Source organism: Genypterus blacodes, unplaced genomic scaffold, assembly GCF_046128005.1.
Source record: "Genypterus blacodes isolate CSIRO-AG114 ecotype Tasmania unplaced genomic scaffold, CSIRO-AGI_Gbla_v1 ptg000084l_1, whole genome shotgun sequence".
Lineage (NCBI taxonomy): Eukaryota > Metazoa > Chordata > Actinopteri > Ophidiiformes > Ophidiidae > Genypterus > Genypterus blacodes.
This window is the reverse complement of record NW_027466889.1, coordinates 277,501-305,439: the sequence shown is the minus strand read 5'-3', so window position 1 is coordinate 305,439 and position 27,939 is coordinate 277,501. Positions and strand designations below refer to the sequence as shown.

The window sequence follows — 27,939 nt, the reverse complement described above, 5'->3', positions numbered from 1 at the left end:
GTGCAGTTTGTTGTACTGGCTCGTATATTTTTACAGTAAAGAAAGTTTGAAGTGGAACAAATCCCAGACTTTTATTTTGAAATGTGGTTTTGCATATGATCCTTCCATTTCCGGGGCAGTGGCTCAAACACAAACAGACTCAGATTTCCATTTTCTTTTTGCATTATGAGAGTAAACCGTTAACTTTGCTGCTAAAATGTCTGAAGTTTTGGTGTTTTATTCAGAAACAAAGTGCATCCTGGAAACCGCCATTAGCGCCGCGGCGGACCTGCTGTGGAGCTCACAGGAGGACGAGCGCAGGAAGCCGCAGAATGTCAAGTTAAAGGTGAGATGGAGGTTTATATGTTAGTAGAAAGATGTAAAGATTAGCAGGTGTGCGTTTCTGATAACACCCAGAGACTCTGTGGGGGGAGGAGATGGAACTCTATGCGCGGACTCAAGCGAAGGACGCAGCTACAAACAAACATGGCGGACTGCTTTCACAAACGAGCCGTTTTCCGATTCTCGTCCTGTAACAGAGAAGTCTGGAAGCGGAAACGAGTCGCCTTTCGAGTTTTATGTGTATTTAAATAAATGTGAAATTCGCGTCATGCTTGAGAACGTTGTGCATTGCCTTTATGTTTGTCTCTTTGTTTGCCCCGGAAGTTAAACAACACACATGAACTAGTCCAGTGAGCGCGGTGACGTCAGTGTTAGACGTTCAGTTTAGCATGAAGCCCTCATGTTTCTTATAAACAAACACACATCTCCCGTTTGAATCTGGCGCCACTTCGTTTATTCGTCTTCTTCTCAATGAGCTCTTAGATGTGGATTTGAACGGAGCTCAGATATTGAAGATAATTACGTTATAAAGCAGTGAACACTGAACACAAACATTTCTACATTAGTCATTCATTTCAGTTAATGACGGTAAAGTTTATTTTTGTATGAAGTGTAACAAAATCCTTCACTGGTAAATACAGGACAACAAATAAACATAAACAAACATCAAAAACTAATAGTTCTTCAGGCGTGACTATTAGAAAACAACAGTAAATCTTTGGTCACCCTTTTTCCTTTAGACTTAATGTATAGACAGAAAGTAGAAGGTCTGAGAGAATAAACTGGTTTATAAAGATAGAGAGACAGGATGTGGCTGCAGCTATGGTTTGAGGTGGAATCAGACGTTAGGATGAAGCTCCACATGTTGAAGGTTGAGTGAGAATGAAAGATTTATAATGTATATCTTTAATCAGCTGGGGTAAATAAATAATGATTCTGAAGCTCTTCTCTTCTAACTCATCTTTGGTGTTGTTTTCATCTTTCCAGACAGATTTTGCCGCTCTGACTGACATGTTGGCTCAGGAGGCAACGAGGAAGATTAAGGACATCTTCACCCAACTGTCCTCAACGCTGCACAGTGGGAACGAGGCTCTGAGGTTCAGAGTGACTCAGCTGGAGGTGGAGGTGAAGAGCGTGACAGAGAAGTTTGAAAACGCCCGGATGTGGAGGGAGAACGTCCTGAGCGGATGTCCCGTCCTGTTTGAGAGCAGCGGCCTGATCTACACACTCAAACCACTGGGGAAGCTCAAGACTAAACCAGGGGAAGAAGACGGAGGCGTTGCTGGGCCACCTGTCGCCGGGCTGCAGAGCGAACAGGAAGCTGGTCAGTCAAAACGCCAACACGTCTCTGGGCTGTGATGTCTGATCAGCTGATGAAGTTGAACATGTTTATTTTTCAGTGTTGCCGTCTTCAGCCTGTGGTGAGGCGATGAAGGAGGTCCTTACTGAAGCCAGCAGAGGAGGTGAGATCTCCAGAACACATTTCAACAGTGACATCATTCATTATCTGAAAGTCAATATGAACTAAATTTCAATTTCACAGCACTTCCCTTCTGATTCCAAGCAAATGAAGCAGCTTTGATCAGACATAGAGACTAACTTTGATCTTTTCCGTTTCTGTGGAGGCCCTTCGGTGGATTGTATCCTTGGTAACAGCACAGAATTCCAACGGGCTGACAGTCAAAAAGCACAGGAAGCTGCTGTCAGGAGAAAGGAGAGGAGCTTTGTCTGTGACGTCTGCAGCAAGAGCTTCAGCCGGCAGTTTCATCTGACGAAGCATCTGAACACTCATAAGGATCAGCGGCCCTTCAGCTGTGAGCAGTGCCCCAGAAGGTTCAGGAACAAAGCAGCACTGGGGCAGCACTTACTACGCCACGAAGAGAAGAAGAGCGCCGCCTTCAAGTGCCAGCTCTGCGAGAAGACGTTCAAAACAAAGATGCACCTGAAGACTCATCAGCTGGTGCACACAGATGCCAGGCCGTTCGTCTGCTCCACCTGTGGGAAGGCCTTCAAAACCAAACACAACCTGCGAGCTCACCAGGTGGTTCACGCCGCGGAGAAGCCGCACAAGTGCAGCGAGTGCGGCGAGAGTTTCAGGTACGCCTTCACCCTGCAGTGCCACAGGAGCGTCCACACCGGAGAGCACCCGCACAAGTGCACCGTGTGCGGCAAGGCCTTCGTGAAGCGAAGGTCCCTGAGGACGCACCAGGCCGTCCACAGGGGGAAGAGGTTCACCTGTGAGACGTGCGGCGCAGGATTCACTCTGCAGCACAACCTGAAGAGGCACATTCGCATCCACACAGGAGAGCGGCCGTTCAAATGCAAAGTGTGCGGCAAGAGCTTCATCCAGGACAACAAACTGAAGCTCCACATGCTTCTCCACGGGGCCTCCAAGGCTTTCATGTGCGACCTGTGCGGTAAGACTTTCCTCTACAACTGCCAGCTGCAGAAACACCTGAAAGCGAGTCACGAGGACAAACACGGGGAAGGGATAGGGAGACGAGCGCGAGGACAACGCAGCCGCAGAGTGATCTACCGCAGAGACAGAACCACCGTGGACGTGACGCCGTTCAGCTGCAAGACCTGCAGGAAGAGCTTCGACACGGCCGGCTCTCTGAAGAGGCACCAGCTCATCCACACAGGTCAGCTGCACTACAACTGTGACACCTGTGGGAAGTCCTTCTTCTACAAAGCCACCTTCCACTACCACCAGAGGATCCACACAGGGGAGAGACCCTTCGTCTGCGACGTGTGTGGGAAGAGCTTCATCATCCTTCAGTCGCTCAAGTCGCACAAACTGCAGCACTCGGGAGAGAAGCCGCACAAATGCCAGCAATGCGGGAAGTCCTTTAGGATTTACACAAACTACCTCCGGCACTTACGGGTTCACACCGGGGAGAAGCCGTACGAGTGCGAGGTTTGCGGCGTGAGGTTCCGGCAGCTCGCCCACGTCAAGTTCCACATGCACGTTCACACGGGAGAGAAGCCGTACTCCTGCAGCGGCTGCGGACTTGGATTTTCAGACTCCAGGCTGCTGAAGAGACATCGCTGCACGGAGACGCATCAGGGCGTCTCAGGGGACGCAGAGGGGAGCAGAGAGGAAGAGCAGAGCACACAGGCATGAACTCCTCCTCACATCCAGAGGCTACTGTGAGTTTGTGTCCATACTAACACACATTAAAGTGCTCAGTCAGACAGATGAAACAGGTTTTGTGGTTTTTGACTGTTTGCTTTGCTCACATGCTTTCATCTTACGACTTTTGAGCAATTAGTATTCAAATGTTCAAATTAAAAAAGTTTTTCAACCTTTTTTTTGCACTCAATCGACTATTTCAAATTCTTGCATGACAGAAGAAAAAAGAAGTTTTAAGCTTTTAAACATGTTTTCAAGTAGACAGGCCTCAAAAAAATATGTTGTGTGTGTGTGTGGGGGGGGGGGGGGGGCGAGGGGAAACTAGAATAACTTTATTGCTTTTTTATTGAGACTATCAAATTTGGGAGTGAAAGAAAACTCATTAAACAGCATTAGCGTATACAATAGAAAAAAACGTAAAAATACTTCAACGCTCTGTTGGGTGAACTTCGTGCTTTTATTTTGAAAAAAACAGTCCATGAACTCGGAAGAAGTTTGTGTGACGCGTTTTTTATCGCTCTGTATCCCCCAAAACATTGGACTTTAATTAGACAATAGCGCCCAGAAGCAGCAGCTGTGTGCCGCTGGAGTGTGTCACCATGTCCCGTGTGGAGGAGCAGGCGGTGCAGGAGCAGGTGGAGCAGCAGGTGGCCTCCATCCTGGACTCGATGGTGAACGCGACCATCACAGAAATGAGCAAAGTTCTGTGCGCCGCTGCCTCGACTACTCCGGCGGAGTGTGGAGCTGCGGACACGGCGGAGGAGAAGGTACGGACCCCCGGCGACAGTCCGGCCGTGTGTGAGCGCCGTGTGTCGGTCACGTCCCGGCGCGTAGCGGCGCCCTCCTCTCCGGCGTCAACAACGCGACCAGCTGAGCATAGAAATAGAAGAGCTAGCTAGCCTGTTAGCATGTTAGCCTCCAGCTGTTACGTGTGTTCAAGTTCGTCCTGCTTGTGTGTCGTGTTGGTTATTTTACGAGTTAAGTTTATTTTACTTTATTGGGGATGAATAACGACCCGTGTTTGTGTGGCGTCGACCGAGACGAGTCCATGTTTGTGCGCCATTTTAAGTTGGACGATGGCGCAGGCGCATCTATCTGCTGTAGATCTATGGACGCTTCATCTTCAGGCTCCATCGGGCTGCTGAGGCTGAAGTTCGTCACTGAGTTTCAAACACAAACACACACACACAGGCGCAGGATCCTGAGGCTGATTTAACACATCTTTAGATAAATGTTTGCAAAATTCCAAAAACATCCGCAACTTTGCCTATTCGTGCAGGTGTATTTTGTGAATCAGCTGTTAAAGCCGTCAGAGCTCATGTGACCTTAAAGAACATTCACTTAAAGGGACGCTGCATGTTCTCGTTTTCATTCAGGCGTGTTTTTGAAACTTCTTCAGTGGTTTTTATGTGTAAAAAACCGTCATAATGCTCCATTTCTGAGCTCCACACTGAGTGAAAACATGTGCTTTGTATTTCAGTGCATCTTCATGCCTGTACTGTAGTTTGCTTTGGTCAGAATTAAGGCCAGGATGTTTTGTGTTTGTGTGACGTGTCCATCTGTTGTTGTCGTTGTTTCCCTCCAGGTGATCCAGTTCAGTGTGTTCATGACGTCATTGTCTCGTGATGCCGTGGCGAAGATCTGCTTGCTCTTCCATCAATGTTCCTCTCTGCTCCGGTTAGAAGTATGTAGCTCATCCCGTCAGACAGGAAGCTCATTTTGACAACAACATCCTGCTTGATCTTCTCTATTTTGTTGAATCAGGTGACGCAGGGTGAGGCGGCAATGGAGGCGCTGAGGAGAAGACTGGAGGCGGCTGAGTCTGAGTTGCGGCTGGTGCTGGAGGGGAGCGGGGGGCAGCAGCAGGCGGAGGGAGACGGAGGCCAGGAAGAGGTCAGGAACACGGGGACGGAGGGAGAGCCCGGTCAGAGGAGTCGGGGCTGCGGGAGGAAAAGTCGCAGAGGTGAAGAGTTCAGGCTTTTGCTCTCATATGTTGCCACTGTTGAGCTGTTTTCCTCTCTGTTGTCATAGGGACACACGCCTGCAGTAACATTATGTGTATTTGCAGTCACGGCGAGCAGCGACGCTGCAGTGAAGAGGTCGCCCATCGTTCACCTTTGGAAATCCAGAGTGTATGAGGTAATCTGTGTTTGTGTCGTGTCTCTCCTTCATCACTGCTGTAACCTTTGTTAGTGTGTTTAGGAGACTCTAACCCCTGAAGTCTCTCTCTCTCTCTCTGTGTCAGGACAGTGTTGGTGCGACCGTGATCATAAAGGAGGAAGGATCAGAGGCATTTGCTGATTCAGGCCAATACCAAGAAGAAGCAGGACAGGATGATGAGAACGACCCAGACTACCAGGTCCATACGGTTCCATGTGTGCTGGGTTTGTGTAGTTTGGCCTTAAAGTGTGACCTATAAAAATGGGTTGATAACAGATCATTCATTTCTTAGTTGGAGCCAGAAGATCCAGACGACGGCGACCCAGGATACACCAGCCGGCCCAAACGTGTCGTGAAGCCCAGGACCCGCCGAGGCCGAGCCAAGAAGGGGATCCAGGGTCAGAGCCAGCAGACTCTGAGCTGCAAACACTGCAGGAAAACCTTCAGCAAGCTGCTGCAGCTCAAAGCCCACCAGGTCGTGCACGGGGCCACCGCGGAGAAACCCTTCAGCTGCTCTCAGTGTGGCAGAGGATTCTCCTTCCAGCGCAGCCTCACCGCCCACATGCTGCTGCACACAGGTTCTCAAGAGCTCAATGATAATAAAGTCCAATCTCTGAATTGTGATGATGTTTTGATGCAGCACACACAGGTTTAGGTGCTTGAACGTGCCCTAACCTGTTTCCCTGTCCTACAGGTGAGAGACCGTACACCTGTGACGTCTGTGGGAAGGGATTTACCCTGAAGCAGCTGCTGAGAAACCACCAGCGTCTCCATGCAGAAATCCGCCCGTTCCGCTGTGAACAGTGCGGCAAGACTTTCTACAGAGCTCACGGCCTGAAGATGCACCAGAGGGTCCACACAGGAGAACGAGCCTACAACTGCCAGTACTGTAACAAAAGCTTCACCATCCAAGGGAACTTGCAGCGGCACCTACGCATCCACACGGGGGAGAAACCCTTCAGCTGCGAGACCTGCGGCAAAAGCTTCAACCAGGCCGACACGCTGAAGGGTCACCAGAGGATACACACGGGCGAGCGCCCCTTCAGCTGCGAGACCTGCGGGAAGTCTTTCATCCAGAAGAGCGTCTTGAAGATGCACCAGAAGACCTCGCACTCCGACGGGACCTCGCTGGCGTGCGTCGCCTGCGGGGCGACGGTGGCGTGCGTGGACTCGCTCCGCAAACACCTGCAGACGCACGCGGCCGGCATCCCGTGCACCTGCGTGCTCTGCGGCCAGCGGCTCAGCTCCATCACAGACCTGCGCTCGCACCAGCAGCACCACACGGTGGAGAGACCTCACAGCTGCGGGCTCTGCGGGAAAAGCTTCAAGTCATCCAGCTACTTAAAGATTCACCTGAAGACGCACAGCGGGGAGAGACCGTACTCCTGCGACATCTGCGGTCGCATGTTTACACAACACAGCAGCCTTAAGTCACACCAGGTACGTCTGCATGGGACCGGACTGACTTCTTCTTCATCACACTTCACAGAAGCTTCCCTAAGTCTGAGCAGAAGATCCCTCACACTAACGAACCAACAACCCTTTGATTCTATTTATCAGTTATCATGTCAGGTTCCCCATTATTGACATGTAGCTGTTGTTGTTATAGTGTCATTCAGTCATTCATGAGATAAAACTAGAATCACTGGAATCATCTGGATTTGACAGCTCTTCATCTTCATCTTCCTCTCTGCAGGTGGTCCACACGGGAGAGAAACCATTCAGCTGTGACACCTGTGGGAAAAGCTTCAGCAACACAGGCAACCTGAACAGACACCAGCGTATACACACGGGCGAGAAGCCGTTCAGCTGTGACACGTGCGGCCGCAGCTTCAACCAGGGCAACAGCCTGAAGGCCCACATGCAGATCCACACGGGAGAGAAACAGTTCATGTGTGACAAGTGTGGGAAAAGCTTCTCCTACCTGAGGAACCTGAGGGACCACAAGTGCTTCTACATCTGAACGTGTGTGTGTGTGTGTGTGTGTGTGTGTGTGTGTGTGTGTGTGTGTGTGTGTGTGTGTGTGTGTGTGTGTGTGTGTGTGTGTGTGTGTGTGTGTGTGTGGTTTTCATACCCCACTAATGTGCTCAGACATCTTTGAAATGAAGTCGTTAATTTTTCTGGTCAATAAGACTTCGGCTTCTTTGCGTCTTTTATTTGTTTCATTGGGACTAAGACCGTTGACCTTTGACCTCAGCCGTGTCTTCCTGGCAGCTTCTGTTCTGGTTCTGGTCCTGATCCAAACCTGAGCTCCGTTTACAGGCTGAGACTCCAGACCGACTCAGGACGCTTGTATGTGTTCTTTGCAAGCAGCAGAAAAATCTAATAGTGAGTAAAGGAGTGATTCATGTGTTCACCTCCACCTGGATCTCCCCTTTTTCCTCCACCTGACAGAGAGCATCATGTTTCATCTTCTGTGCACATTAGGGGGGAATACAGGTTTTTATGTGACCTAACCAGCTGATGTTTGTCTTCTTCCTCTTTTTTTTCTTTGACTTGACCACCACAGACGAAAGAAACATAACAGGCAGCTTTAGAAAACATAGAACACACACACACACACACACACACACACACACACACAGCTTCACAAACATCATCGTCATTTGCAGTAGAATGAGGAAAGATGTAGATTTGTTTATCGCTCAATTTATTGTGAGGTGATGAAGATAAACAGTGAAATGAAACACGTGCTTCCTCTTTGTGTGGCACTAACTTGCGCAGGTAGAAACAAGCTCATTGTTCCATCAATGTTGACAGAGTAGAGCTGAGCCTGACAAGCTGAGCCTAAATACTATACAGAGGACAAATGTCTTACGTAATAACATGAGCTTCCCTCTTGCTCCACACACACACACACACCAAACCTCTTGTGAGTGTAAATATTATAGTAGTCGAGTCCATATTTCTTCAGTTTTGAAGCCTTCAAGGTATTGCTGAGTCCTGTTCCAGGGTGAAGGATTCCTGCTGTAAATCTTCCAACGTATTCAAGTCACAGGTTTATTCCATTTAGCAGATTACCACTCCCTGCACAGATGTTATGGTGTTACTTTAGTAGTAAAACCACCAGGATGCAGAAGCTGAGAGGCAGCATGAGAGGAAGTGAGCCTGAGGAGCCGTTAGTCGCAGCAGAGGTACAATGAACCTGCAGTGACAAAGGAGAGGGAGCCGCCTCTGACAGCCGCCTGAGCTCAGAGCCTGAGAAAGAGGAAGCCGAGCAGAAGGGATCGTCTCCAAGCTTTTCTCTGTGCTGCTGGATCCAGCTGCTGATGTAGAGAACATCTGTGCAGCTACAATCCCATACGTTCTCTGATAAGTAGGTCAAGTTAAGGTTCAGCAAAGGTTCCAAAGTCCCATTATCCACTTTTCTTAGTTGGTTGGACTTCAAGCTCAGTTTCTGTAGGTTAGTAAGGCCTTGAAAGACATCAGGTGGAAGGTGGTGGAGCTTATTGTGGCCCAGGTTGAGCTCCGTCAGCTTTGTCAGTGCGGAGAAGAGCTGAGAGTGTAGACGGACCAAGAGATTGTTCTGCAGCAGAAGCCTGCGGAGGTGAGGAAGCAGCTGGAAGACGTCAGGAGGGAGAGTGTGGAACTGATTGAAGCTCAGGTGCAGCTCTTTAATGTGGACCGGCCCAGCAAAGTGCCCCTGAGACAGCTGGGAGAGATGGTTGTGCTCTAAATACAGTTTGGTAAGATTCAGCAGATCCGTAAACAAACCCATAGGAAGTTTACTAATGCAGTTTCTGTCCAGTTTCAGCTCCTTCAAACTACCGAGGCTCTCAAACTGGTCTGCATGTAAAGAGCAGAGCTGGTTTGCAGAGAGGCTGAGGGACTGCAACTTCACCAGACCGTGCAGGACTGAGGGATGGAGAGACGTGAGGCTGTTGCTGTTGAGGTGAAGCTCCCTGAGATGCTTCTTCCTGTGGAAAAGTCCCTTTGGAAGCTCTCTGAGGGTGTTTCCTCCTAGAAACAGTTTCCGTAGCGACCTCAGCTTGGTGAACAGGTGTGGGAGAAGCTCCTGGATGTGGTTGTTGGACAGTTGTAGCTCGGTTAGTCGGGACAAGGGGTCAAATACCCCAGCTGGTACGGAGGAGATCTGGTTGCTGTCCATGTTGAGATCCCGCAGACTCGTCAAGTTCCTGAAGACATCTGGGGGTAGAGTTGTCAGTTTGTTCTGGTACAAATCAAGCAACTCAAGATTGATGAGGTCATTGAAAACCTTTGAGGGAAGAGACTCTAAGAGGTTGCAGCTCAGGTCCAGCTCCTTCAGATGAATCAGTCCACTCAGCAAACCTTCAGACAGTTTGGTGAGGTTATTCCTGCTCAGGTTTAGATCAACCAGCCGGCTCAGAGAGGAGAAGGACTCCTCTGGAAGGCTGCTGAGGCTGTTACTCTGCAGATACAGACGGTTTAGGGTGTTTACATGCTGGAAGGCATCAGCTGCAACACTGACCAGCAGGTTGCCGCTCAGGTCCAGGTGTTGTAGACGTGTCGCTCCTCTGAAACTCCCCGTGTCGACACTTCCAAGTCTGTTTCTGGACAAAACAAGTTTCTGTAGCGCGGTGGAATTGTCGAAGACGCCGTCCTCTATGGCTGTGATGCTGTTATGGCTCAGGGAGAGATCAGTGAGAGACAAGGCTCCGTCCAGTCCGCCCACCTGCAGCCTCTGAATCAGGTTAAAGTTCAGGATCAGTGTCTGCAGATGGGCTAAGCCATGGAGGAATCTGCTGGGCAGGTGTTTGATGCGGTTCTCACTCAGGTCCAGTAAAGTGAGGGAGGGGCAGCTCAGGAACTGTCCGGGCTGCAGATACGTCAGGTCGTTACGACGCAGGAGAAGCCTGAACAGCTGAGTCATACGAGGCCAAACCGGGATGATGGACAGCCAGAGGTTCAGCTGGTTCTCTGTCAGATCCAGAACCTACAGGGCAACAAGTTAGAAGATTGTATCTGTCACTGGAAACCACTAATAAGAAAATGTGATTAGATTTCAAACCCTGAGCTCTCACACCTCTGCTCCTCCTAACCTAAGATGAATACTTTGCTTTGGTTCTTTCTAAGTAAAGCAGCGTCAGACCTTCTAGCAGCAGGATGTTGTTTCAGGCCACAAACCAACTCTGCCTCGTCATAAAAAAAAAAGCCTTTGCTACCTGCAGCCGCTCCAGGCCGTGGGTGGGGACCTGCTTGATCTGGTTGTAGGAGACGTAGAGGTTCTCTGTGCGCTCTGGCAGCTCAGGGATCCGATCCAGACTTTGCCCCTGACAAACTACAGTGCTCAGGTTGTGGAGACATTGGCAGGTTGGAGGGCAGAGGTCTGACGCGGACACAACCAAGCTCAGGAGGGAGCAGAGGCAAGCTGCTAACATGGCGACCTGCAGCGACGCGGAGAACACAAACACACAAACATCGGATTCACCACAAGTCACAGCTTCCTGTCTCACTTTGTACACATTTAGAATCCAGGTGCCGATTTGTTTCTTACTTGCTCATCTTTATTTTGAGTTTTATAAAGTTTGATCTCATCTTCAGAGTTTCAGAGTCGTCACACAATAAATGAAAGTTATTTACTTCAACTTAATAAAATAAAGTGCCGATACCTGATAGAATAGATTTTGCATATTTAAATTGAATATTAATTCTTGTGGTTGTTGTAAAATCAGAACTTACCGTTGATGTGAAGAACGTTTTTCCAGACGGCTTCTTGTCTCCACTGACACAGAGACACTGAGCTGCTCTACATGTGCTGCTCTGTTAAGGGCGGAGATGTGGATATGAAAGGGGTTTTCTTAGAAGAAAGGCAGAAACATGACATGACAGACACACACACACACACACACACACATCTACACATCTACACAGCAGATTTCACAGACTCTCCAAACTGAATACTTCCTGTTTCTGCTCAGTGATGTTGGTAATGAGACTGTTAGATATTACCTACAGATTTTTTTTTTATTTAGTTGATTGTTGATTTTACAAATTGTATTTACTCACTCAGGATCATTTTCATCCTTCCCAGCTGAAGTCCCTTCAAACTGGATCTACAAAGTACACTTTTATGTGTAATATACTGTTTTCTGTCAGTTTTGCTCTTAGTACTTCTTCCACTCCATCACATTTAGGCAGTTTCTTTACGGTACAGTGTGTGTGTATGTATAGGTCATCTAAGACTTGCCACTAGATGGCGCTCTAACATTATAGCGCTGATCCCTCTGCAAATAGAGAAGGATGACAAGGGTTCATCTCCTCACTGTGATGTGAAGACAGAAAATAAGGCTTTAATTTCATTGCTAACCCTCTTTGTGTCTAAATGTAAAGAATTTCAGATGAATGATGTCACCATGCATGTTCCCCATGGCCTTCCTTCCTTTAGTTTAGACACTTTCACAGAATCCTCGCAGAAGCTGATGTGATCGATCAGCATTCATTCCTGGGCTCTAGTCAGCAGAATGATCCAGTAGACGGACCTCCACCATCAGCCTCCATCATAGGTACGATCCTTCATCCTAATGTAAACAAGAGGGCCACTCAGACCGTATAAAGGCTGTTTGGGAACACAAGCGTACCCGTGTCCAATTCAAACAAACAAAGAAGGATTTCATCTTTAATGTGTTCGTGCTGTCAAAGGTGAGGAAGAGTTTATATCAGAAGTTACATCACAGTATATATTGTGTGTGTGTGTGTCCTCAGGGTCTGCATGAGCCACATCGCTGGCTGGATCAATCTCTGCTGACGTATCCAGAACATCAATCACTAACCACACTCCACACACACACACACACACACACACACCACCCCCAAATGTGGAAAACAGCAGAGCTTCCATTAGATATATTGGTGATCCCACATCCCGTATTTCTTCCTCTAAGTGGTTTATCCATGGCTGACTGCGTGCAGAAGCTAATGATGCTGCTGTAACACTTTGTTCTGTACAGCCACTGTAGTTCATGGAAATATGGACGGTTGCTCTGCTTGTGCTTTACACAATCGATCCTCTCCCAGTGTCAGCAACACTCTCTGCCGCTCTCTGCCTCAGTGCTCCATTAGGAAAGATCCAGTCTGCCGGTGCGTTGCTCCTTTATTCCTTCCACTCTCAGCTTTGTGTTTGGGGTCACAGACGTTGACTGACAGGCCTCAGTCATCAGCAGGAAGCAGGAGTGTGCAAACATGAGGGCCTGGGTTCGATCCAGATCAGTCCAGGTAAGAGGTGCTGTTCTTTTATGAGGCTTTATGGAGTCCTCACTTAGACAAATGTCATTCCTATTCTAATATCTTAATCAGAGCATTCTAGGGTGGGAGTTTCTGGATGTTCAGGCTCAGTCGAGGACCAGGAAAATATTCCATCACATAATCTACATAAATACTGTATATTCAACCAATATAATTGATAAAAGAAATCACTACCTTCCGTTTTACGCTGCTATTTTCATTTCTGTTGTACTTTTTAATTGTACAGTTTAATTGTATTCATCTGCTTGTGTTCATAAAATCCTCTTTACTTTGCTTAATTGAGAGCCTTTACACATGTACAAGCAGGTTTGCTGGTAGGGAGTCTTCATACACGCACACACACACACACACACACACACACACACACACACACAGGATGGACGCAGTGTTTATTTATGTTCTCTTGTTCATGCATGCCAAGTCAACATAAATAATCTTATACTCTGTGTTTATTGGCGAGAAGGACTCATTTAATTATATCTTAACACATGATGTATATGAACGTTACAATGTTGTAAATGCCACTGAGTGTGTGTTTGGTGTGATGAGGCTTGAGGTTAACAGAAAATAAATGTTTAAGTTTGTATTCTGATCCTGTGAAATAGATTTTGTCTGATCTCCTTCCTTCACATGAACACTAGCTCCTACACACAAGCTTGTTAAAGTGGATTTATGAGGTTATGAGGAGAATGTAGTTAAACAGCCGCTGTCTCATCTGGAGCACAACCATCACTCATCACCTGGGATGAAACTGGTATTTGTGTTCGTAAATCTAACCACCATCTATATTTGATTCCCAACAACTCAGTAGTCCTGTTCTTTACATCCAGATATGAGTGTGTGCGGAATGAGTGAGTGTGTTATAAGTGGCCACAGAACAATGGGCGACACTGGGCCTCACATCCAGAAGGTCCTGGGTTCAGAACAGCTCGGACCAACTGTGGAGTCTGCATGGGTTTAGATCTCTATGTGTGTGGATGGATGAGAGATCAAAATAATGTAGATTTACACATTTAAAGGAAAATAAATAAATATATAATATATAGTTCCTATTAAATAAGTATTTAAATGATAACTTGATAACATGTTATAACGCACATTGTACTAAAAAATAAAGTAGTAGTGTTATAGTAGCAGTGGAAGTTGTAGATTTGTTTATTACGACTTCGGAAAGCGAAAATTACGAGGTGTACATGAAGCGGCGTGGGCGCGAGAAAGAGACGGGAGGCGCGTGCGTGTACGTGAAGCCCAGCCAATGACGTGTGTGTCTGCGCTCAGGCGAGGGGGGGGTTCGGTTTCTTCCTCTCCTGCCTCCTCTTCCTCACAGGAAACTGGCCGATGCTGTGTTTCTGTTTCCCACTGAGGAAACATTCGTCGCTTCTTATCTACCCGCTGCTTAACCTACGCCGGCGACTTTTTTCCTCCTCTACCGCAGCTGAACTTTAACGTAACGCGGCTGAGCCGAGCTAAGGGCGGTGCTCGGCGGAGAGGAAAGAGCCGGGGGACGCTGCTGCTGCTTGGACATCCGCCGCTTTCTTCTGTCTCCGCGGTTTGCCATCGATTTCCTTCCCCGCCAGGCCGCGTCCACCCCGGGGTGTCGTGACATGTTGGCTCGCGGTGCTCCTGCTTCGGTTTCCGTCACGGTTTATCCCCAGGAGCGGGCGCTTTTTGACGTTTCCAGGCAGAAATATCGCACTGCTAGCTAACAAGAAAACAGAAACTCCCCCTTTCCCCCCTCAACTCAGCCGGCAGTGGTCACGGGGTAACACGGAGCCCGGCGCCGCTCGCTTGTTTTCGGGCTTTTCCCCCTCAGCGGTTGGGTTTGGTTTCATTTGATTTCCCAGTAGAAGCTGGTGTAGCTTGATGGGGGTGAACCGGCGTCCTGGGGTTTGTTTTGGGAAGGTTTGATTCACCGGAATGGTACGATAGCATCTTTGAAGGTCGGGGGGGTGGGAAAGGGAAAAGCCTGGCCGGCAACGGAGGGATCAATCCGGGGTTTTTGAAGTGAGACTGGGTCGGTACCACCTACAGCACAAAGACATGCTGTGGATGTAGCGAGCCGCTATCCGGCCGTGTTTGTTTTTACTCATCAGTTTCCGTCCGTCTAGGAGGTGATTAGTGCTGCGTTCACGGACTGTGACAATGTGGATCGTATGAGGAGTGACGCTTTTCCCGTGAAACTGTTGTGATCGTTGTCCAGACTACTGTAGTTTGGGGGGTTGTTGTTGTAACCCGGTGCGAACACGGACACGACCGCACCACCGCTTGTGTCTCCTCCTGGACGCCGAGCCGCACTCAGGGACAACATGTCTTTACGTACGGCGCTGCCCGGGAACGAGCGGAACCCGGACCATGTAAGTAGATGATGTGAAGAAACATGTCAGTGTGTCACAACCTGCAGCAGGAACAATCTGTGTGTGTGTGTGTGTGTCTTTGTGCTTTTGAACAAGAAGAATATAATAATAACACCCCCCTTTAGCTCCGAGGCCCTGGGGTTAGGAGCAGCTGCAGATCAAGCAGACACGCTCATCTCCATCAGCTCATTTGGGACGAGCTGTGATTGGATACACACATTAAAACACACAAACACACACACAGGGGGATGAGGGATGGAAGAGGTGGGAGAAAGAACATTTTGAAGGCTGGCTGGGGGAAGGACGTGGGTGGGGGAGGAGGTGTGGATGCTGGGGAGGTTTCATTACACATTCTGTAATCACACACACACACACACTGCTGGAACTATTCTAATAGTTAATGAACAAGAGAGGAGTGTGTAATTTAAACTATTGATTCATGGTTTTGTTTTTGTGTTGAGTGAAATGCCAGATGTTTGGTTGATCCAGCTCCTCTGGTGTGGAGCTGTGCTGCTTTTCTGTCATGTCATTGTAAATGTCATACATACACAACCGAAGCCTCTGGGAGCTTCTGCTTAGCTGTTGTCCATTTATTTACTAACCAATTATTGGATTAATTGGAGTACTTGTCAGGTTAACCAATTAATACCAATAATAATAATTTGTAATGCACATGTAGCGTACAGAACATCATCAATCAGTCGCTGCTAGAATTCCACCTCAGCTCACCCAGCAGCCTGCAGGTTTGTCTTCCCCCAGCTGATCAATAATTAATGCATCTGATGCAAGGCCACCCAGCCCTCTCCACACCCAACCTGCCCTGCACCCACCCCTCCCTCCTTCTCTCTCTCTCTCCATCCCTCCCTCCCTCCTCCACCCCCTCCTCCCTGTGTGCTTCTGCTGTAATGAAACTGTGACGGGCGGCTTAGTGGGAAATGCAATATTGCAAAATCTGCTGTGTCAAGCTCGCCCAGTTTGTCCGACTGATGTGTTTGTGTGTGTGTGTGTAGCAGCGTCTGGGTTTGTTGTACGAGGGGGGGCAGGGACCTGAGGTGGGTGGGACACGGGGAGGAGAAGCTTGATGCTGTTTAGAGATCTATCTGTGGGTGATTGGCCTTGTTGTCTCCAGGCTTGTCAGGTCTTCGTCCTCTGTCAGACATGAGATCGACGGTGTGTTCATGAAGAGACTCCTCCCCTTTATTACAACCACATGTAGCTTAAACCCTCACAGCCTGAAATGTGGCTGACTCACTTGCATCTGAAGCGCACACAGAAACCTGTTCTGTTTCTGTGTTGTAAGCCAGCAGGTGACAAAAGTGAATCCTCCCTTCCTCTTCAAAGGTTACGTCATCACTAGGCCAACCCACCTTCCTCTGGTGTTAGACACGGTGCCATTGTGAGCTTGTCTTCATCACAGCCTTTTGGGGGTTGATTGACACATAGGGCCTTTACTGGAGGCAGCCACAGTCTTCCTCATCTAGCTTACCAGTCTTAGCGGAACATTTGTGTTTGTACATTAGTTAGTTAGTTAGTTAGTCTATCCTTCTGTTTCTGTGTGTGTGCCTGCAAATTACAGTTGATGATGATGATGATGGTGCCCTGCTCAGGCTCATGGGTCATGTGTGTGAGGCAGCAGGTTTCTGTTACACACTGAGGCTGGACTGTAAGATCTCTGCTGCCTCAGGAACCTGCAGGTTTCCCATCCTGACTGAAGGCCACACGAGCAATGTCAGTTCAGAATGGTTGCATTGTAAAACCATAGAAGAAGGTTTGGTTCCTACACTCACAGGAGACATTCAGCCGCACGACTGGCACCGACTGGATGTCCACTCAGGCTCAGCCGTGGTGTGTTGCAGTGAGGTGTTTATTGCCTGTGGAACTCGCCAGGAACATGAAGCTCTTTGAGAGGCGACACAGTCCAGGAGGCATGTTGGTGTTTGGATAGTTTATGTGAAGTCAGATATAAGAGTCCAACAAACAGGGCTGCTCTTATAAACGTGGAGCGTTAAATGATGGAGGAAGCAGCTGGTGTTTACATGGAGGTTTGTACTCCACTTATGTTCAGAGTCGCTGCTCAGTCAGGATGTTTCCCAATCAGAGTAGCTTGGCTCAGTCAGGATGGGGTCAGAAATGTTTCCACTTCTTACATGTTTACACTCAGAGATGTTTCCTTCTGGGTTGGTTTGAAAAGTAAAGAACTAATGAATCTTGGTGTGCAGGTGGGATGTGATCCAGAGCAGAGGCCATAGAATGTGCTGACTCAGGATTACTCTCACTCTCTTTAATATTGTGATATAAAGTGATCTTCAGCATTTTGGTTCCATTCTCAAAAACCAGTGAAGAGATCTGCAGAGAAACCATTTCAGACTTCCATCTCCCAAGGTGATGTTCTTGTAGGTGTGGCCCGGTCCAGACCCGAGGACACGGATCTGCTGGACTCACATAGGCCGACATGGGTCACATAGAATCCCCCAGCTGTGATAGAAACATACAGTCACCGCCCCTACACAGCCAACATGATGCTGATTTAGTGAGGCGGAAACAATCCTGCCGCATCTCCAGTGGTTATGGATCCATCTAGGAGACGATTTCGTCGCTGTAATCTGTGATTGATTTGACGCCTCAGGCCAAGTCTGCTCTCAAAATGCAATTTCATTCTCTAATACCCACTTAACACTAACGTACACGTTCAGAATCCTGATCTATCTCTCTGCAGCGTGAATGGAACTAAATCAATCTGACTTCATCTTAAATATCCTCCATTAATGAAAACCGGCTTTTCTCTTACAGCCCATAAACTGTTGGCGACGTGGATTTGAACGGTTGGGGTTTGTTTCTAAGAGCAGAACGGAGGAACACCGGGCTTTAAGCTGTGCAGCAGAGCGATGTGCCGGGCTCTCTGTCACAAGCCGTTCTTGTTAGCAACCTCACCATGGCAACAACAGGGCTGTACCCCCGTCCCAGTGCACCTTCCTCCGCCTCGCTCTCATGTCAGGCGGCTGATTGGCAGCTGATTGTAGGTCTGAGCCACATCAGTGTTGGACATGTGAACAGTCTGAGTTGTGTTTATTTCATTGTCAATGTTGTGTCTACCTTTGTTGTCCAAAGGAAAAGGCAGGAAGGAGGTGTTTATAAAGAGTTATACACGGTCTAGAGTATGAGTGTACGGGATGTGTGTGAAGGTTTCAGGTATGTCGCCATGCTGGTGTATTTTGCATGTAACACACACCGCAGTTGTGCGTTTGCATTCTGTTTCCTGACCTCATGCTGACATAAACACGCTGTTGCTCAACTCAACAGACGGCCGCAGTGTTTATTCTCCTCCGCTCACTCGTGACATGGTAGCCAGATCGCTCACTACAGGGTCCATCGCTTCCATGTCCGCACCCTCCGTTCCCTCCGTCTCCTCGTCCTTTCTCCCGTCTCTCACCTGTCCTCCTGTTGGTCCTTGTCCTCGTGTCGCCCGTCTGTGGTGTCCTGAGGATCACTGGGTGAACACAGACCTGAGGGCTCTCTCGTCTCTTCCTTTGGGCCTCTGGCTCTAGGAGGAAGTGAAATTGTCTCAGTAGCTTTCTCTTTGTTAGCAACTTGAGGCCATTTCACAAGAGCAAACAAATCTGAATGTTCTATAAGATCAAACTGTAAGATTAGATATGAAAATGATTCCATGTTAGTAAGCACACATGTTAGAACATCGGCTGTCTGAGAAAAGTACAAATAAATGTTCAGCTGCCTATTTAACATTCAGAAATCAGATATTAGAGGAGATTTGACCTTAAACAATTGTACTTATTGCTCCACCTGTTCCGTTTCTCCTTCCTGAAACCTGACAAACCTGCAGATAATCCGTCCCTGCCAGTCTTTACATTAGAGCCTTTGTTCCTGCCAACTGTTCTCTCCTAGATGTGCGTCTGCCATCGTGTTGTGGGTCGATTCTAAGGAGGATTAAATTTCCAAGCAGAGACGGAAAACATGGAGAATGCGAGTCAGGCTCTGTGGCCGCAGTTGAGATTTTGAAGTTAGTTTGGTTTGTGGTGTTTGGCTCAACCTAACTAAGAATGACATAAACAGGTTTGCATGTGTGTCTTTGTGTAGTTTGTTGTGAGTGCTGTGGGAACAGGCTGGTCATCAGGTGTGTGTGTGTGAGAGCTGATATAGGTGTGGATGAGCGTGCACATGGGATCACGTGCTTAGCCACATGTCTTTTCAAAACAGCAACAGTTCCTGTTGTGTTCCTCCTCCTCGGGGCAGAGCAGAGCTTTGTGCTCCCGGACCGGCTCCAGCTTCAAGAGCTCGCTGCCCCGACTTGTTACTCAGACGTTGTTGCCACCCGACTCTCATGCCCCCTTTGGCATTTGGCTCGCCTAGAAACTCTGCAGATCCAGTCGCACACGGCTCCGGGCCTTTAATCATTCGGTCCACTGAGGTCAACTGAGCCACGTGTGATTGTCATGAAATCTGGCAGGTTGATATTCGATGACCCATATTGCTCACAAAGCCGCCTGATGGCTGCTGGTTTGTACTCCCAACTGAAATGCGTTTAGAGTTGCGGGTGCAGCAGCAGTTTTCAGCTCGAATCCCTGGAGGGGCTGCACCTGATTGACTGACCATCTGTTCGTACCCCAGCAGAACGACAAAAGGTCCCTCATATTCCTTTGCTTCACAACAAAAGAACCAGGACCCATTTTGGTACCAGAACTAGACTTCCTGAACAGTTCTTGCCCCCCCACTCTTGGGTCGGTACTCTTCAGCAGTGCAGGAAATGGAAGGGGCTCACAAGTATCTGACCCTCTTGGCATTCAGTGTGTGTGAGTTCCCGCCCGTGATTATGCAGTTCCAGTTGAGCGGTTGGTCAGTGAGCGGTGCCGAACAGGTGCCTCTGTCTGGAGATCAGGCTACCGCGTGAAGAATGCCTCTCTGTTCACACTGCTACTGTCCACTGTCTGCCTTGTACAGGCGTACATACAGCGCAACAGATGCACACACACACGAACACACACACAGTGCAAAGTCCCTGCTGTGTTCATTGTGTGATGGGGTTCCTCTGCTGTGTCTCTGAGGTGTCGGCTTACTGTCTTTAGTCTCTCCTCGGCCCTGAGCTGCTTCGGTCTAACCGTTCTTCCACATTCTGGACCTTTCCTGTCCACCTCAGTGTTTGCTGTAAGCATGCCAAGTCTGTCCTGTGGTTAAATGCTGTTCCACTCCATGTATGGTCGTGGAACAGCAATACTGAGCTTTCAGGACTAAGGTCATTGATGTTGCTGATGTGGTAAAGAGGCAGCCTCTAATTTTGCTAACCTTCTTGGTCCTTGACGCACAGTAGTAATGTGATCAAAGAAAAGGCCAACGTGTTGATCTGCATGTGTCGTTAAGAAGAGGAAACGTATCAGAAACGCCCTGCAGTGTCACTGACGTACAAACTAAACCTCCACCAACTGTGCAGCCAAACCAAGTCTATTCCATTAAACGGTCCTACAGTAGGTCACCTCTCTCTACGTCTCTCTGTAGCTCTACTTTGCCCGTTCACAGTGGTGATTGTGGAATGAGGAAGAGTTCTTGTGACAGATTGTGTGACGCTGGTCTGGTCTACGTCAGGGTGACTGTGGTGTCGGACCACAGAGACTGAGACTACAGACGTTGGACGAAAGGAGGATGTCTGGATTTTTAGCTATGAAGACATCAGCTGTGACCTCTGAGGCGTTGTGACGGTGATACTTGGTCCAGTCGGTGCTGTGGTGAAGTAGGTAGAGGAAGCATCTGTATGTTAATGCATCCAGGGACGCCGGCTGGTACAGAGAGAGTGAGAGGGAGATTTGGAGGTCTAGACGAGGAGTGACTCAGCTCTTTAATCCGCTACCAGTCGATGTAAACAGAATAAATCTGGCCCTTCCTCAGGATGGTCTGATGATCGCAGCCCTGCGGTAAACGAGATGCTGAGTAATGTGGCAGATGTCCAGAGGCAAACAGAACGCGTCTCTGTGCCTCTGCAGTCCGGCGCTCTGCTCCGCTCCGCACGCTCAGGAATCCAGTTACACTTTGCATACCGCAGCCAGAACATGTCACCCTGTAGGCGGGAGGAGGGAGGTGGGCCGGGACCCTCGTCGTCTGCTAGGTCTATCCCCTCCAACCTTCTGTCCTCCTGCCTCGTGTTCGCTCTGCTATTAAAACACAGGAACCTCAGGAGAAATACTGATTGTTTTCACTTTCATACCTTCTGACTCAGTAGCAGTGTGTGTAAGTTAGCATTTGATGGCTCCGAGCACACGAGCGTCCTCCTCCTACACGGCTCCTTGTGCTTCTCAAGTTTCTACTCGAGCTGAAGGTTTATGTGTTTTTTTAATAGCTAGAACAAGTTTCCTCTCTCAAGGGCCCAACAAACCTGTTCCTAAGCCAGGATCGTCTCTCAGAGATGCAGGGCTGTGAGTCTGCTGAGGCCAACATATGGACCCGTATTCTGTATTCTTTACATGTAATCACTGTAAATATACCTTTAGCTATTATAATTTGGCACATAGAACGGCAGAGTAAGTGAAAGCATCCCATAATAAGCCGATTAAAGCGGGCCTGAGGAAACATAGAGCGCACACGTGTCAGCAGGCCCGTCTAACCCGTCTTACTCATAGTCTAAGTGCTTATTTATAAATGGTTTGGACCGGAGCCAGAGCCTTTCTCTCAGCCCGTCGGTCGCTCCAGTCGTCCACAGATGCTCTCCAGAGAACAGAGCGGCAGCAGATCGAGCCATGCGGGGCGGTGGTGATGTATATAGAGTCTCCTGCTCGCGGCCGCTCTGATTTCAGCTCGGTGCTCCTCTGGTATGTCACTCGCTCTGGAGCTCTGAAGGAAAGTCAATCCTCTCTGCAGTCTTTTCATTGTTAATTGTGGAAAAACTCACCAACCTTTCGATCCAACGTGACCTTCATCTATTCAACCGCTCTACACAGAGCAGCCCGTTTCCTCCTCCAGTCAGTGAGACCTGATCAGGGTTTCAGGAGGCAAAGTGAGGATCAGAACATAGCTCCTGTCATGTTTCTCTCTAATGATCGACTGATGGGACAGAAGTCCACTTTACGCCTCCTGAGAGTTTGAGTCGCATGAAAAGCTTCAGACGAGCGCAGGACAGGCGTGGCGGCCATCTTTCCTCTCTGCGTGACGCGGTGATGTAATGTTTGTGTCTCCGGTCAGTCTGTCAGTCTGTCCTGGTCGCTGACATGTCGTTCTGATCGGCCCGGAAACGGCTGCAGTGCGAGCGAAGAGACACCGGGGCCACGTCTGCCGTCTGCACTGTGACTCGTGTTATCACCAGGACAGGAAGTGGTGTGTGGAAGGGCTAGGCAACTTCCTGTTTGCTCTGACAGGCCCTCTTCCAGTTGGTTCTGCAGTGTTGAGTGGTTGCTCAGTGTGCAGGTCAGGTGTAGTGGATGTGCGGGTCAGAACATCCAGGCTGTGACGTTTCAGCAGCAGAATCTGAGCCTGCAGTCGCATGAAACGCTGCTTTAAACTGTAAGGATGTTTACCTTTCAGTTCTGTCTTTTACAAATGAGCCTCAGGTTGAGTTTAGTTCAGTTGCCCTCCCTGTAGCCTCACACCCATGTAAACATGCTTATTTATATGTGAACAATAGAAACACTCTGCCTCATTAACTGGAGCTGCACCTTAGTAGAGATCTGATGTTAATGAGCCTCAGAGTCTCAGAGTCCCTATCTGTGTGTGAAAGGCTCTGTCCCAAGAATGAACAGAACAGGAGTAAACTTGTTAACCTCGGCCCTCAGTTACACGTCCATGTCACAAGAGAAACCTCTGACTTCTGACACCGTGTTGTGTTTAGTGATAGAATTGTGTGTGTGTCAGAGCTGGAGACAGCTGGAGGGCAAGAGAGGGAGAGGAAGAGGAAGCTCTGGACTGGCACTGTGTGTGTGTGTGCGTGTGTACGTGTGTGTACGTGTGTGTACGTGTGTGTTGAGGATGGCTCAAGGTTACACCATCCCTCTGCTGGAGACCGACGTCAGACATCCTGTCTTTACAAAACATTCCCTACTGTACACACACACACACACACACACACACACACACACACACACACACACACACACACACACACACACACACACACACACAGACAGAGGCTGCAGGTCTATTGTTTCTGAACATTCTTTTGGTCATCACGTCTCAACGTAGCCGTTCTCTGTTCCTCCCGCTTCACCGTCGAATGACAACAGAGCAAGAAAGACAAATCCACATTTGACATTTGTTGTGGTGTTTTTCCTTTTGCCCGCAGTCTGACACTCACAATCAGTACAACCTTGCTCTACTCCATCAGTAACATGAGGAGTCTCTGTAGCTGTGTCAGATGTAGATGTTGGTTTGTGTTAAAGCAGCCGTCTGTGGGCTGAATCCCGTCTGAGGATCAGAAGGATCCCGTCCAATCACGTTAGGCCGTCAGCACTGCTGTACCACAGGAGCCGGGAACGTTTCCATTCATCTAAAGAGAAAGAGGCAGTGTGTTCTGTTCTGGTCCCGTGGCGCTGACAGCAGCAGCCACTGTTCTGCAGAGCAACATGGAGGACGAGCCGCTCCGTATGCTTCCTCCTCACTGAGCCTGTGTGTGTGTGTGTGTTTGTGTGTGTGTGAGGAGCTTACATCACTTTAGACATCTTCATCAGGATGTGTTTATCTGTTGATGATGATGATGAGGGATATGGTAGATGTCTGTAGTATCAGTAGAAAGCACTGAGTCTTGTTTTAGGGGCCAAAGCTTTGTCTCGTGTCTCTGTCTCTCACACACACACACACACACACACGATGATCCAGCAGCCCGCAGACACTTCAGGCCACGCCCACAACGTTTAAATCATCAACACAAGGCCGACCTCACCTCCCGTCGCCCCTGACAGATTTGTGTTTGATGTAGCACTTCCTCCGCCGCGGCAACGACGCCTGAAACGTCTCCGTCCTCCAGCTGAGGTCAGAACACGAGGCGCTTCATTACATTTGGCTTTACAAGATGGCGACATAACGACGTAAACATGTAGCTTTGTCTTGTGTCTAGATGTGCGGCTGATAGGGATGTTGACAGGTCTGCTTCTGTTCCACCTCAGGGCCGTCTCACACACACACACACACACACACACACACACACACACACACACACACACACGCTCGCTGTATTGTTGCTGTTTAGCTGACGTCATTCTTATCAGCGTCACAAGAATGTGAAGGTAGAGTCAACATGCAGAGTTTAAATGAAACTCAGGCCCCATGCAGCCGACCAATCAGAGCACAGGAGGCCACTTAGGCAACCTTAATACAGCCAGGACTGAAACTGGCTGTTTTCACTCTGTGTGCACAACAAGGGAGAGTAGACTCTGAATGTGTGTGTGTTTGTTTTTGCACATTAAAGCATCTGACAGGTTTCTAATGAAAATAAGAACATAGAATTATTCCCATTTTGACGGTGCAGCTTGTTTACCGAATCTGCGGCCCACACACACACACACACACACACACACACACACACACACACACACACACACACACACACACACACACACACACACACATATCCATCTTCTGTACCACATGTCTACCCCACATGTATAATGATGCAGAGGAAGAGAGATTTAATCTCCCACTCCTCCTCCACATACCTCTGCCTGCCCCAGTCTGTCTGGAAGACGGGCCCCATCGTACCACACACACACACACACACACACACACACACACACACACACACACACACACACAGGGGCCTCCTGAATAAAAGTGCGTGGTAATCAGAAGAGGGAGAATCTAAGGAGCGCTCTCAGTGAAAGGAGCAGAAGGAGCTGATTGGTCGGGGGTGGATGAAGTTCAAATTAATTTCGGGTCTCACAAAATCAAGATAGTTGTGCGAGACAAAGGAGGGGGCGGGGCCAGGCGAGGAGAGGAGAACAGAGGAGAGTGATTTGTCTGGGGGGGATGGGGTGAACCGGAGGGAGAAGAATGGGTGAATAAAGGGGGGGAGGGGGAAGAGGAGGAGGAAATGAAAGAGGAGAAGGAGAGAGAAATGGAGGAACATGGCGGAGGAGTCTGGATGGAGCTCAACCACAGCTTCATACATGTTTAATGGCTCAGCTTCAGCCTGCTGAGTTCAGCTGTTTGTTTCTCTTCCAAGCTCTGATATCAGCAAGGTTTGGGTTCTTAACACTTTCTGTTCATAGCAGAGATGAATGAGCGTGTTAGAATCTCTTCTCTCCTCTTTCAACATAAAAGCCCTGTTTATAGATGGTAAAGTGAAGCTTCAGCAGCACATAGGTTGCAACTTCCTGTGTTTAGTGGAGTTTGAGCTGAGGTGAAGTGTTCTCTCCTCTGACTGGATGAAGCCCCGCCCAGATTTATACTTTGGATCCATTCTGCACATGGAAGATGGAAGATGAACTGAGAGGAAAAGAGGAGTGAAAGTGAGAGAGCAGAGGTGAAGCACCGGCTTCCTGTCAGCCCCAAAGGGAGGCTGGGAAGGAAGACAGGACTCCAGAAGAGCTGACGACCTTCTAGTGTTTCACCGGTGAAGGAACGGAGGGAGGGAGGGAAGAAGCAAGAGGAGGAGGAGGAGGAGGAGGGCAGAGGATGGAGAAAGAGACTGGGGAAGGGGGGGGGGGGGTTGTGTTGAGGGGGTTCTTATTGTCTCTTGGCCGCACCTCTGACTGATTCTCTCTCTGCCTGTTCTTCATCATCATGTCACTTTAGTGTGTGTGTGTGTGTGTGTGTGTGTGTGTGTGTGTGTGTGTGTGAGAGAGAGAAATTAGAGAGGAGACTGGAATACTTTACAAGCCGTGAGCACAGTAACCACACACACACACACACACACACCTTAGCACACAGAGCTGCAGCTTGATTACTTCACTCTTGTGTTTACACTCTGGTTCTCTGGTATGAAGCAGGAAGGGGCAGGGACAGACTGGAACACAAACACAACTCCAGCTTCCACATTTCACCTCTGCTGTGTTTCTACAGAGACTTTACATGTAAACACAAACATATAGAATATATAGATCAGGAAGTAAATGAGTCAGACTGCAAATAAACAAACTCCACACACACACACCAACCTAAATGAGACACACACACAGACGCATCATAACGAGCTCTGCTGTCCTGAAGCCCTGAAGCTCTCATTAGGTTCAACACACACACACCAGGTCACAACCTGAAGCATTGAGCCACCAGGGTCAGGTGATCCTTCATCCTGTCCTGTGTAACGTGTGTGTGTGTGTGTGTGTGTGTTGTAAGGTGACATGATGATTTCCCTGTGTGAAGCTGCCCTGAACACGTTTAGTCTTGTTTATTCCACAATCACGGCTCCTGAAACTCTCAGGCTCACACGTCAGCATGTCACAACAAACCAGACTTTAAAACGCTGCACTAGTCATCAAATGTTTGTGTTCATGGTCTTGAGGCCTTGCAGACGGATCTGAATCCACCCGACCCTGCTCACCCTCTCCTCCTTGTTCCTGGTTGTGAGGGCGGTGTTGTTGTTGTTGTTGTTGTTGTTGTCTCTGCCTGAGTTTGGTGCTGAGAGCAGAGCAGATGGCAGGATTACAGGGTTCAGCCGGGGTCAGGCTGACCGGCTCGGGTCAGGGAGATTCCTGGAAGAGAGGAGGAAGGAAACGGGAACCTGCATCACCGAAACTGAAACTGAACCTGAGCTGGCATGATGTTTTTATATGAAACATGTTGTTGTTGTATGTTGTTTGATGTCATGATGTGATAGTGTAACAGTGTGTGAGAGCCTCCTTCCTGCTGAGGGAGGCGTTTCAGGCGTAGCAGCAGTCTGTCCATTATTCCAGCACAGATTAATGGACAGACGCCACCTCGCCTCTCGCAGCAATGACGTATGTGAATGTGAGGAATGCAGATTATGCTGGCAGGGGTCAGATGAGATGATGCATACTTGGCCTGATTACTCTCTCTTTCCCCCTTTAGGTGTCTGGCACCAGGCTGCAGTCACAGAGCAGAGTCAAGGTCAGTCAGTCATATGTGACCTCATGCTGCTCACAGTGAGGATGTGGGGCTGGGATGCTTTCTGTCAAATGAATCACTTTACCCTCATTTCCTCCCCCCGTCTCTTAACCCCTGCCTTCTCCCGTCTCTCCTCCAGCACACCTCCCTGTCGGCCAGCCGCTCAGAGAAAGGCACCGGCTGGTCGAGCCGCTCGCTGGGCGCCCGTTGTCGCAACTCCATCGCCCTGTGTTCGGACGAGCAGCCGCACATCGGGAACTACCGGCTCCTCAAAACCATCGGCAAGGGGAACTTTGCCAAGGTCAAGCTGGCCAGGCACATCCTGACCGGCAGAGAGGTGAGGGCGGGGCTTCTGAGTCCAAACTGAAGAGGCATCAGGCACACCATCAGAACAGAGTTACACGTTAGAGGGCAGGCCGGTGTGTGTGTGTGTGTGTGTCTGCACGGCTCAGGCTGACAGGGGAGGGAGAGGACACAAAGGTGATGCATGCTGGGATTGGTTCAGCCCAGTGATAACAGAGTGAGACACGACACGACACGACCTGTGTGTGTGTGTGTGTGTGTGTGTGTGTGTGTGTGTGTGTGTGTGTGTGTGTGTGTGTGTGTGTGTGTGTGTGTGTGTGTGTGTGTGTGTGTGTGTGTGTGTGTGTGTGTGTGTGTGTGTGTGTGTGTGTGTGTGTGTGTGTGTGTCCAGGTCTTTCTCCTCATTCAGTCCTGACCTACATTAGCACAGCTGATAAATTCCGTGAGGCT

At 48.9% G+C, this 27,939-nt stretch overlaps 3 protein-coding genes across 7 annotated transcripts in view; 2 read left to right on the top strand and 1 right to left on the bottom strand.

Annotated features, from left to right (window-relative positions):
- Window positions 1-107: 107 nt before the first annotated feature.
- On the top strand, window positions 108-7,688 carry LOC143007299 (uncharacterized). The gene is made up of 12 exons (XM_076158569.1): window positions 108-325; window positions 1,309-1,645; window positions 1,722-1,784; window positions 1,947-3,439; window positions 4,006-4,221; window positions 5,040-5,138; window positions 5,219-5,417; window positions 5,523-5,593; window positions 5,700-5,813; window positions 5,907-6,192; window positions 6,309-7,054; window positions 7,311-7,688. Exons 1-12 carry the CDS (start codon window positions 197-199, stop codon window positions 7,575-7,577), a joined length of 4,020 nt encoding a protein of 1,339 aa, XP_076014684.1. The 5' UTR covers window positions 108-196; the 3' UTR covers window positions 7,578-7,688.
- Window positions 7,689-8,048: 360 nt separating this feature from the next.
- On the bottom strand, window positions 8,049-11,452 carry LOC143007302 (uncharacterized). The gene is made up of 3 exons (XM_076158571.1): window positions 11,276-11,452; window positions 10,759-10,980; window positions 8,049-10,529 (listed from the first exon to the last, which is right to left on the bottom strand). Exons 2-3 carry the CDS (start codon window positions 10,972-10,974, stop codon window positions 8,661-8,663), a joined length of 2,085 nt encoding a protein of 694 aa, XP_076014686.1. The 5' UTR covers window positions 10,975-10,980; window positions 11,276-11,452; the 3' UTR covers window positions 8,049-8,660.
- A 1,018-nt stretch (window positions 11,453-12,470) lies between these two features.
- Window positions 12,471-27,939, top strand: part of mark4b (MAP/microtubule affinity-regulating kinase 4b) — a 35,051-nt gene continuing 19,582 nt past the window's right edge. For 4 of the 5 annotated variants that reach the window (XM_076158597.1, XM_076158602.1, XM_076158600.1 and 1 more), the window contains exons 1-3: window positions 14,113-15,192; window positions 27,151-27,189; window positions 27,326-27,523. In XM_076158597.1, coding sequence (XP_076014712.1) covers window positions 15,145-15,192; window positions 27,151-27,189; window positions 27,326-27,523 — 285 coding nt within the window. In that variant the 5' untranslated portion in view covers window positions 14,113-15,144. Of the gene's footprint in view, window positions 12,809-14,112; window positions 15,193-27,150; window positions 27,190-27,325; window positions 27,524-27,939 lie in introns of those variants that run through there. The other variant, XM_076158598.1, reaches the window with a different exon arrangement.